The 11,919-nt window shown below is 40.1% G+C and overlaps 1 protein-coding gene across 1 annotated transcript; it reads right to left on the bottom strand.

Annotated features, from left to right (window-relative positions):
* Positions 1–368: 368 nt before the first annotated feature.
* Positions 369–11,165, bottom strand: LOC110985830 (uncharacterized). Its single transcript, XM_022247209.2, has 2 exons — positions 10,110–11,165; positions 369–6,441 (listed from the first exon to the last, which is right to left on the bottom strand). The coding sequence occupies exon 2, from the start codon at positions 6,381–6,383 to the stop codon at positions 5,247–5,249; it is 1,137 nt and encodes a 378-aa protein (XP_022102901.2). The 5' UTR covers positions 6,384–6,441; positions 10,110–11,165; the 3' UTR covers positions 369–5,246.
* Between the last annotated feature and the right edge of the window lie 754 nt (positions 11,166–11,919).

Genomic DNA, 11,919 nt, shown 5'->3' with positions numbered 1-11,919 from the left:
GTGAATATTCCCTATGGGTTGAGTCCCATGTGTATTACATACTGCACGCTGGCCATACATCAAAGTGTTGACTCCAGTCGCATCAAGATTAGGCCTAAATGTCAAGGTCTGTTATGGACATTACGTTGTATATAAAGTAAAAAACAGTTGAGTTGTGGGCAACTTCAATTGCGCGGCCAGTAACATGCGTAGTTAAGTGTAGTCATATCGATCATTTCGCTAAGTGGTATTACTTTAAACGTTGAGGGCGCTAATAACCTCTCCGCGAATCAATCGAAAAGTCGATGTACAAGTACATACTTCTGTGTCCATGACTAGAGGAAACAGACAAACAGTAATTGAACAGTTCTTATCACACACTGCAGACAAACAATGGCATACAATTAATCAGCATTTAATAATGGTGGCTATTTGTCCAAGTACTAGACTTTCTTGGTATCGAATCATTTTGCCATTTGGTTCTTTGTCAGGTGATTTTACCTCCCCCGAAAAGTGCTGATTATGCAATACATGCATTACAAATTTACACTGCCCTCAAATCGTTAACAAGGTTTTCCATGTAATTAGCATTTGCCAATGTAACAGTTTTTGTTTTGGATTTTAAAAAGGCTATTCTTTATTGTGATGAGGTGAGCAAAAACACACGAGCATAAGGTCTGTAACGAAGTGGAGCTAGACAACGAGTGAACTGGAACAGGGAATAAAATGAAATCAACGGTATTATGTTTCTTTTAAAAATTATGCTCGGGACTGAGTAAAGCCTAAACTGTCTTTCTCGTGGCGTCATTAAGTAGCGTTATACAAGTCTAGTTGATCAGCCACACATTAGAAGTGTTGTACATCTATATTACCAGCGAGGATGGGGAGTATTTAAGCTTATGATATGATGTTGTGGATATAATTATACAATTAAATAAAAGAGCCCAGGAATTAATCCTGGAGAATAAATTCACAAAACGGTCCATCACAAACTTCATGTATCATTGTTTTAATACAAATTGTGTTGAATTCATCTTAACTGTCTATAATATACTGAAACGATTATGGAATGTACAGCAGGCTGCATGATAAGCATCTACTATATACAAGCAACATGAAAGCGGGCGGACTAGATGTCATAACGTACTATTTTAACAGGAATGTAAACTGGACGAAATACTAACAGCATGATATCAAAATATATTACAAATTGGAAACAAACTTTCATCTGTAAGTCTGACTTATGTACAAAAATATAACGTCAAGCGGCTAGTAAGGCAAGAAGGTCACAAAGAGGTTAAAAGTTCCACCGGTACAATGAAAATCTTGTTTTGTACAGACAGCGCCCCCTTCGGCCTAAATTTGTGCAGTTTGTTTTATAACCTGATATGAACGGCATGGCAAGAAATGAATAGAATTACCGAGAAACGAAAGAATGTCGAAAAACAATTCAAAACAGTTTACCCAAGAGTTAAACTTTGATATTGGAGCTACATGACAGCAGACATCCCCTGCTGATCACTTAATTACGTAACCTTCCAATAAGCACAACTTGCTTAACGATGAGGTCACACGACAAGGTACACCATCAAGGCCCCAGACCTCGGAGTGGGACAGAGATCTAGTTTCCCTACCCCGCCCCAGCCCCGACAAAGGGCAGACAAGAACAACACTCATACGTAATTTTTTTTATGTCGAGTAACCGGGCAAAGGGTCTAAAAAGTTGCTCTTTTTCCATGGTAACAAGCAAAGTGAACAGCGCCCTGCAGTGGTAAAAATATTTTAGGCTGAACCCACCCTTTTGAATGTTCTGCGGTTGATTTTGTTTTTGCAAGTTGTATGCCAGGATAATCCCGCTGGAGGACTTCATCTACGCCCTTTGCCACATGCTATCTGCAGGAAAGCCAAACCAATGTCTAAGCTATATGTGGAGAAAATAATGACCATGGGTATTCTCTTATATAACTATGTTCTATACGATAAAACAGCTTATGTATGGCATTGTACAATTCAAATTACAGAAGTATAAATTCAAAACAGCGAACTTATGCCTACTTTGTATCTATAATTCTAAATTCTAATAAATTCGTTCTAATAAAATGGGTCCAGCCCAAAACAGAAAGGAAATCAGAAAAAAAATAAAGTACCTTTTCTCTCTAAATTACAGACTTACTGACTAGTGAAATTAACATATAGCACAGCCCAGCATAAACATCTGCTTGCATCATGATGCAACACAGAAAAAAATCTAGAACCGGACACGCTTCACACATCCGTATTCGATTTCCTACGATTTGCAATACAAAACAGACTCCAACGTGTGGAGTAATGTAATAAGCCTAAAATGCGTTTATTTTGTGTTCAGTTCATAAAAATGAAGGTTGTCACGGAAAGACAACAATGGTCCTTCATTTTAGAAGACTGGTTTGAAGCAGGTTTATTTTAAACCTAACGACTGTTATCAAGTGTAAAAGTAATGTTCGAGTTGTCAAAAGTATACATAAGAATGCTTCGTAAAGCTCTATTGGACTGTATTGATCATACGAAAATAAAGAAAACCCTTTTCCGAATCGTTACTTTCTTGCGATGGGACTTCCTCCGTCTAAGAAAATTCTTGTATACATGTCTTGTTATCACTCTCGGCTACCCTATAAAAACTGTGTGTGGAAACTTAAAATATATCGCAAAATACGGCCACTTAATCATCCTCGAAGAGAATGCATCTAAATGTTTTTTTTAAAATTCAACAAAACCTTCCACAGAATTAAAGCGATGTCCACATGCTAAATTCGCGATGTTACAAATCCCCCAGGCCAAATCAGAAATTGTGAATAAATTTATGACGCCTGGTACAAACGGACTATCAGTGGACGGTATTGCGTTCCATACACACACGGGGTTTGGATTCATTCAAAGCCTCACGCTTACAATCACTGGACGGACAAGAGTTTTTTCTTTCAAGAAAACAAAGTTGAGTGAAAAGAGAATCAACAGCAAGGTTGTGTACAGTGATAGATACAACCCCACGTATTATTTGCATATGGTGCTTTTCCAAGCATAAATCTGAATGCATTTACAAATTAATATTGACTAAATGAGAGGAAATAACCCCCATCTCAAAACTTTTTCCATCACATTTTAGTCTTTGCATGAATCATCAACAAAGGAACACTTCTGGACGGTTTCTTGATATTAAAATGTCCAAATGAAACAATTCCACACGACGAATTAAAATTCAGATGTCAATTTGTCACGTACGTTTCAAATTGTGTTTTCTCTTGATGAATGAAGATCTTGAAGTGCAAAAATGATCTTGAAAGTGAGAACTTATAGTGACTGGCGGTACTATTTTCAACAGCAATCGGAAAATAAATATGGTAGCATGATGAAGAAAATAAGTATCACTTCGCAGCAGTGGCAGAAGGCCACACACAAAAACACAGATTTTTTATAAATTGAATTAATCACCAGATATCAGAAGTATGCACGTAAAATAATCTCTCAACTAAGGAAGATGTCAGTACACGCTTTCTTCTTTTCGCTAGGAATGCATAACTGGGTGACTGTATGGCCGAATATAAACGATGTTGGGGTTCTTAAATGTATCATGCAAGTGCCTTTTCAAGACAAGGGAGGGTGTTCACAGCTTCACAGCAAGTTAGGTGTGTACCGGGTCTTATTCGCTCACCATCCCTGAAAGCTTGGTTTTTCAAAAGATTTATCAGTTTTGGTAAGCGTGGCCGCTCCATTCTGACAACTATTTCAAGACGATGTGTGCAGCGCACAGGTGGTAGGATAAATTCAGGCTGATTTGACCATTGCAGTCATGCAGCACTAGATTGCTTGATAAATCTGACAGTTTATACTGATATGGGTAAGTTTCCAGACCAATGTGGTCGCTCGCTTTGGTCAATCTGTGACAACAGTTTAGCTATAAACTTACACCACTGGGAATGGATTCCCACATGCGGTCAACAAGTCAGTGGAATAGTACATAAATTCCCAGAGGTACATCCAAAATTAAATGTCCATATGGCAGGAATAGTAAGATAATTTGAAAGGTTGGAGCGAAGGCATTTGGAAAAAAGGGAGGAATGCGACTGATTTTTATGCCACGTTGAGAAAGATCCGAAATAAAATGTAAACAATGAAATCGTGGCGAATTTTAAGCAGTGTGTTAAGATACTACAATTTTGTTGATATTCCTACCATTGGTTTTCGACAGAACTAAATCTTGCTGCCGAGAAATTTGTTGTATACCAAACCCAAATCACGCAAACTTGCTGTTTCGGCCAATATTTTGTTGGATTGCACCGCTCCGAAAGTTTATTTTCAGCAATCTTATTCAACCATCACTTCACTTAAGTCAATATTTTACATAAATGGACGGTAAACTTGCACAGAAACAACAGTATTTTTTAAAGGAATCCCTACATGCATTGTGTCCGCTGCAGATACGACTTGATTTATTCATCTTGCAAACTAACATGAACATGGTAAAACATTATTGCTTGATAAGGCCACGATTGTGCTCAAACACAGAAGGTCCGGCACTTAACAGCAATGAAATACATGTACGTGCCATGTCAGCCACTATCGTTATTTTAGTGTGACCTATTTTGCCCAACACTATCTATCACCCGACTGGAATGTTTTGCGCCAACATATTCTATTTCAGTTTCAGATTGAAATGTCAACCTGTTGGTCTTATACACTGTAGCGTTGACATGGAAGTTAATTTACCATCACACCTGGGAAATTTGATTGAATGTTTTCCATCTATAAATAGTCGGGCCAGACAAAATGGGTTTTCCATTAAAAACAAGCTAATTGATTAGATTGAGGTACACAGTAACAAGGTCCCACACGTCAGGTCTGCTTCTGGTGATCTATGCCAACAACACATTAACTCTACTTGGGAACGCATTAGTCGTTCAACAATGTTCTTAGATGCTATGCAAATTATGCGAATGACACATCTCGCATTTTTAGTATTTAAAGCCAAAAATAAAAGCTGTTGGATAATTGATGCCTTTCAATCAGTTCTTTGTAATATATATGTTTATGGTCGTTTGTGGCTTGACAGGAAAGTATAATACATGTACATGATACACTTTACAAACTTGTTGCAAACAATAATGTAATTACCAAGATATATGCGTATGTCACAAGCACCAATCTTGTTTAATGGAACATCTGATCTGCAAGAACCCATGCAAGTGTTAAAGATAAGATTAAACTTTAAAATTTACTGCTGAATGGGATTCTTACATACTCGGATTACTTTCGGGGGAGGAAAACCAAGTGGAAGAGTCGACCGATCCCACGTTATCGTCGCTGAAGTACACGCTGCCTTGGCTGTCACAACCGCTGCCTGCACTCCCGCAGAGACTGTCGGTATCTCCGATGCCACTCTCGGATGAGCTGCGACTACCTCTTGGCCGCAGTGTCTGATGGCAAATGCTGGTGTCAGTATTTTGGACGGAGATGGTAGAAGAAGCGACGGGGACTCTGTCCTTCTTGTAGCTATCGGTAATGCTGGATGAACATTCGATAGTGTCCATCTCACCTTCAGCTCTAGCATCTGCTGCATCCTGGGCTAGTTGCTCATCTCTTAGATCCATTAAGAACTGGATGTATCTGATGGTCAACCGTAGAATCTCATTCTTGCTGAGCTTCTTATCGACTGGGTGAGTGGGCAGCAACTTACGAAGCTCAGAGAATCCTGAGTTGACGTTTTGTTGTCGCCATCGCTCACGGCTGTTGGTGAACACACGTCGCATGACTTTGGAACCACCAGCCCGTTCAATGAGTGGGGCGAAACCAGCTTGTCTGACGTTGCAAAATACATTCTGGCTTCTTGGATGGATGGTAAAGGTGGCATTATTCTGGAGCTCAGATAGGCCTTGTGTGGCTGGGGATGAGTTGACAACAGTAGGGAAAGTCCAGGTAACATGAGGGGAATGCTGCATTCTTGCAACTGGTTCAATGTGTGGAGCGTCGGAAATGGGGATCGCAGGACTACCCAGAAATGAATGTGGTGAGACAGGGGACTGCAAACAGTTCTCAGCTGTCTGTTGTTGTGTCTTGATTTTCAGTTCAGCCTTGGGTGCAACAGCCCTCTTCTGGTCGTTCTCCATACTCAGCAGTAAACCCACATTTTTCCTATCTTCTGGACTAGTAGCCGGCGTGAAGTTGAAACTGTCCTGCAGTGTTGGGCTAGGCGTAAATGGGGTAGGTGATGGCACGGACTGGCTCGTGGATCCATTACGGCTTATCGTTGTTGTATCCACTGGGCTGACAGGTGTTGTCACCTGAGGTGGGGGAACCAGCAAGGTTCTGGGGAGAAGTCCATGTCCTCGACCAATCCCCATTACGTTAGCTGTAACAGCAACAGAAGCCATTGCTCATGCGCACAACAGAGATCCCGTGACTGCAGATATACCGGTACCAACACTCAGTCTGGTGAGAAAAAAAACCAGAATAAGGTCGCGCGTTGATAATAGCTCAGCAGGTTGCTATGATTATTGAATCGACATGGACAAACACGTGTTTTCGGGTGAAGAACAGCTGGCTTGTCTTCCAACCAAATTATTTTAAAATAAACAAGTTACAAATGAACGAAGGGATTTAGAATTTGCCGCACTCATGCATGGTTACTCCAAATGCTTCAAATATCAAGTCACGACAAAGGCTTCTCAACTAAACTTTCTTTGAAAGATACATAGGCCTAGTGTTTATAAGTTGTCATTTCTATTTTGAAGTACAAAGCTTTTAAAAACTTTGAAAGCCTTGATTTGATTTCGATCTTCCATTTCAGAAATGTCAGAGTCATGTTAACTCAGTCTTTGCACTTACACCAAGACTATGTTTGTCTTTCGTTTTTCTCTTTCTTACGCATAAATTACTGGTTAACAAGATACGATTGATGTCAATTCCACTTAAACCAGACGCTGTCTGATTGGAAAAATTGTTTACTAATTCATGCCGTTCCAGTCAACAGGTGGTTTCTTATGGATTGCCCCAGGCCTCGATGCTGAGACCGAGGTCTGGACCAAATTCACCACCCGTGCATGTCGTGTGCCGGGCATGGCGTGCGCGATGCGGCAAGCATGAGGTACTGCTACTGAGACACGTTCCGACACGTTCCCTTGGTAGTCGAAATATCGGTTATTGTAGCGCATCGCTGCACTATTTTACGAAACAAAAATGCTGGCGGGGAATAAAAACTGGCTCCAGAAAAGTTTGTTTGCTTCTGAGGTTTCACGCACGGCTTAGGGATGGTTCTGGTAAGCAGATGTTCGTCCCTTGGTGAATTATTTGTAAGTTTTTTCATCAGGCTATTTCGTCCTGGCTTCAAGGACTTGTAATTTATTAGACAAAGTATGCGAGTCAGAAGATTTCCCAAAAAAGTAATAAACTATAGAATGATCCTGCATTTGAAAGCGAGAGCATATTTTCAGTTTGACTTTTCTACGTCTGCATGCGGTAACTTTCAGGTTTTAGTTTTCTCGAAGTTATAAACCCATCCTTAAACATTACGCTAACAGACGAATTGAAATCAGTTTCAGTGGTTTGATTAATTTTTGTGAAACTCCAATTTAATTAGTTTGAATCTAGTTTATTGAAATAACAAAGTGACATGACCAACTGACTTTTACATGTCTAGAAACACCCACCTTTAAATATGACACTAATAAACAGACAGAATTCCCTTCAATTCCCCCTGAAGACCCCCGTGGTCCATCTCCATTTAGTCCAGTAATTGAATGCAAATGTTTTCTTGCCATGGGGCCAACTACACGTTTTTCCGGGAAGATCAGTTTTCATCCCCGAATAGATTTTCGTTGGTGGGAAATTTAGGGGACTTCTCTCTACACTTTCGTTTCTACCGCAAAACTCTTTGTTTCTGGTAAAAAAGTGAAGAAAATGAAAGTTAAATTTTTAAAAATTGAGGCTTACTTCCTTGAATGAACATTCTTAAACTGTATGTCGAATTATTGGGATTCTTTTCTTGCTTACAGTTTTTTGCATAATGTAAAAGTGTAACGGTTGTGTATTGTTTTATTGCCTGAAATGACCGAGATTTCACATTGTATCGTACAGTGCGTTGTACTCCGATTGTCGATTCAGAACAATAGGCGCAATTGAAAAGCATATTGGACCCCAGCGGACGGCACTAGAATTTTCGAAGGCCCTGCATGTAATGTAAGGAAGTGCTTGGATGTAAAACACATAGGCTTAGACCAACTTGAAGGGTTAACAAGTTTCATGGTGGTGGGTACGAGTCCCTGTGTGACCTTTTGACATGTGCCCCTGCCCAGAGGTTACACTACTAGTAAATACCTCATCATTCCAAACTTAAACTCAGCGCAGCTGACTGTTATTTCATTGTTTAGCAATTAGAAATGATTAAAATGAAGTAAGGTCATTCGCGAGCAGGCATAGAGTCCGGCTGGGCCCCAGCTATCATTTTGGACCCGAGCACAATGGCTAACTGTAGGCCTTAAGGCGGATATCCTCATGACCACCTGACTGCCCTCCCTTAGATATCAACTTGCTACTGACACCATGTCTGCAAAATTTGCAATAGCAATTATTTGTTAATTAGACTGCCATTTTTAATTTTTTTGTTTCAATCTGAAACTTTTCAAATTCTACAAGCAGTAGGTTTGCAGTATTCCCTGAGGTTCAAACTTCTGAAGCCAAGGGTTTGATCTGAGTGAAACAAATAATGATTTCTTGACTGTATTAAGTTTTTATTGATATAAAATTGTTCGTCAAAAAGCAACTGCTCAGCAAACTGACCCGCAGTTTCCTGTTTAGTGAACCTTTTGGTGAAACATGAGTGTGCGCGTGCATGCATAATGACCAGGTTTCCAAACTTGTTCAGCTACAGTGCAACCAAGAAACATTTCCGCTTTGCATTTAACACCATTGTTTCAAAGGTATATCTAGAGCAGTGAAAACAAAGCCTTCTTGGTAAAGAAAATAAGTCTGTTTTGGATATATAAACCAAGCATTTTAGCTATAAGTGCAAAACAAATATTACTGCTCTGCATAGATGGAGACGACTGACGAGTATAGATAACTTAATTTTGCAAACTCTTTACAGAGGCCTGGTCTTTCGTGAAGTACAGTGTACAAGTCATTGTATCTTAAGCCTTTTTGGGGTCTCTATGAACTATGGATTTAAAAAGTCAAATTCTGAAGTATTCCAGTATCTTAATTAAAGAAACTTACAAAAGCAAACAATACTGAACGAGACGATTTAGAGTGAAAGTATAATTTAAACACTTGGGCAAGGAACCACTTGAGTGGTTTTCACTATTTTGGAAATGAGATTATAGGACGATACCACCAAACATTCGTTGAGTAACAGGTTCTGTAAATAGATTCAATAACTGTGTGTCATCAATTAGTATATATTAAATAACTACTTTATAAGGAATAATTCCAAATCGCTACGCTCTCTGGCAAACAATTTAATTTTAATTTACTCATGTGTGATATAAATGCTTTGGAGTGAACAGACATCAGTATTAGCGTTAAGGATAATAAATAAGGAAAGTAAATTTTAGGGGAGTCTCATTTTAGAAAGGCATCTGCGTAAATGCCCAAATGCAATTTTTTGGTGATTAATTTGTTGGCTTGTATGATGAACAAATTAATGTAATGTTAATGCATCACGTTATGAACATAATGATCAGCTTTTAAATAAATGTCAAGCACACTAAACTAATAGAAATACGGCAAACATGGTGTAAGTAACAACGACGACAGCCCATCTTCTTTCAGGTTTCAAAATGACAGCGGTTTTTCGTTTCTAGAGACTGTTCATTCCACAAAATACAAGAAAAATTGTTATGAGATTAGACAACCCGACAAACTTGATCGAGAGTTGAAATCCAAAAAGTTGAAAACAAAAATCACTGATCAAGAGTAGTATACCGAGGCTTAATTTGATTTAATGTCTGTACAAACCAGGCGGTTATCGTTCAGGAAGCCACGATTCCTGGTTCAATGTCCCAGGGGCTCTCTAAGGTTTTTGCAAACCACGTCACAGGGCCTGTACAAAACTCACCTGTAAAACACACCTATTAAATAAGGTATATGATTTGTTTTCTTACCTTTAAGATGTGCTTTACTGCTGGGTGGTAGGAATGATTCCTGCACTCAAAAACTCGTTTGAAATCAGTTACGTGCAAACGTTTCCTGATACGGGCATAGAATTGTGCCACCCTTTCTGCTCGTGTGTAGCGGTTGCAATACGCCTACGTCAGTACGAGCTGGGTACCACAACCACCGCGTTTTTAAGCTTTATTCTACTCGATGCAGTCACCTCATTGGTCAGTTCTCCGAACTCTGCGACGAAGACCCTTCGGGTACATGAGACCAGATAAAGTGGTTGAACTCAGCAAATCCTCCAGCGACAAAGGCAAAGTGATTAGTGGCTTTGAGAGTAGCAGGTGACGGCACTTTTAATGTTAAATGTCTCCAAACCTCTCTCAGCACCGTGGAATGTTTACAACACGGTAGGGATAAACATTGTCTTACTGTTGCTGGTACACAAGTAACATTTCATGTAGTGATTCGTCGGCGTGAAAGAAAAATCTATTTTAAATTTTAGACAGACATTCCATCTTTATTTGAAAGGTCAGGAAGTGTATGTCCGTGGTAAACCTTGATGTAGCACTGTGCTGACGCAATTCCGTTCTGCTGTTGATAAACCTATCGAAGCGATCCCATTGGCATTAGAGTGAAGACGTGCAGAAATGAACGGAAGACTATGCAGCCAACAGGTGGACTATGTGGTCAGGCTAGTTTGATATGAAACAATTGAAAATATGAACATCCTTTTATGACGACTTGCCGGGCACTTGGCGAATTAATATTCAGTCGATGGAGGGTGATTAACAGACGAACGAACAGCACGCTTTCGACATAAATCTGCGCTTGTCAATTTTTGCATAATCATAAACAGGAGATTTTAAGGTTGATGCGGGTAGGCAGAGTGTATGAACGCTGTGTGCTGCATATGTACAGTACACTGTACATGTACACCCACACATACAGTACATGTAGACTTCGCATGAACATGTCCACACTGACTCCTGCACTTGCTCACTGCAGATCGTCAATCTGGATAAGACGTCGAAACAACCATTATTCCGACGGGGGTGAAACTGGGTGACAATTCCAAGGCGATCGCGTGCCATGCCTGGGCACTGCAAGTGACGCTTGCGCCGAAATATTTTGGCTCCGCCTCTTTGCTTGTGACTGGGAGCATGGTGGGAGCGTGGTAATTTTTTTTACCCACGTGCTGCATTGACTTGCTGACCCAGCACGTGTGGTAAGAGTAACGCACGTTTCACTATACTATCTAAGGACCTTGCTAAGGGTTCTGCGATTTCATCAGGAATTGCGAAGTTTACCCTCAGCCAAAAGGGTTTGGTGCTCGGTGTGAACCTGGAATAGAGACTTTTTAAAAATCCTATCTTTTGTGTCTTCCACGAAAATGTCTAAATATCGTTGACCACACAAACTGCACAAAAATAGACAACCGTTGGCACCCCCATCGCCAGCATCGGACATTAAGGCGGTACACAGTATGGGGGGGGGGGACATCACAAGAACAGCACATATTTTTTACGTTTATGCTTTTCGCCGAAGGGGTCGGCTTCCCACGGGGGCGGAGCTCCCATTGGCAACGGGCCCGAACGCTGGTCATAAACTCATATGAACACTGATCTATAATTTGGCTCTGTAATTTTTGAGTCAAATTGTATAATTCATTGGATACTTTACGAACTAGTTCTTGTACCAGTTTGTGTATGACAAAACATACGTAAATCTGATCTGTGAAATTGTTTTCGTGTTGCGAAATTACACACGCTTCTAAGAAACACTGACTTCAATTTACAGACTGAAATTCAAGGA

Source organism: Acanthaster planci, linkage group LG12 (assembly GCF_054643075.1).
Source record: "Acanthaster planci isolate LZ-2023a linkage group LG12, COTS_SCS, whole genome shotgun sequence".
NCBI classification, from domain to species: Eukaryota; Metazoa; Echinodermata; class Asteroidea; order Valvatida; family Acanthasteridae; genus Acanthaster; species Acanthaster planci.
This window is presented reverse-complemented; position numbering and strand designations above follow the sequence as displayed.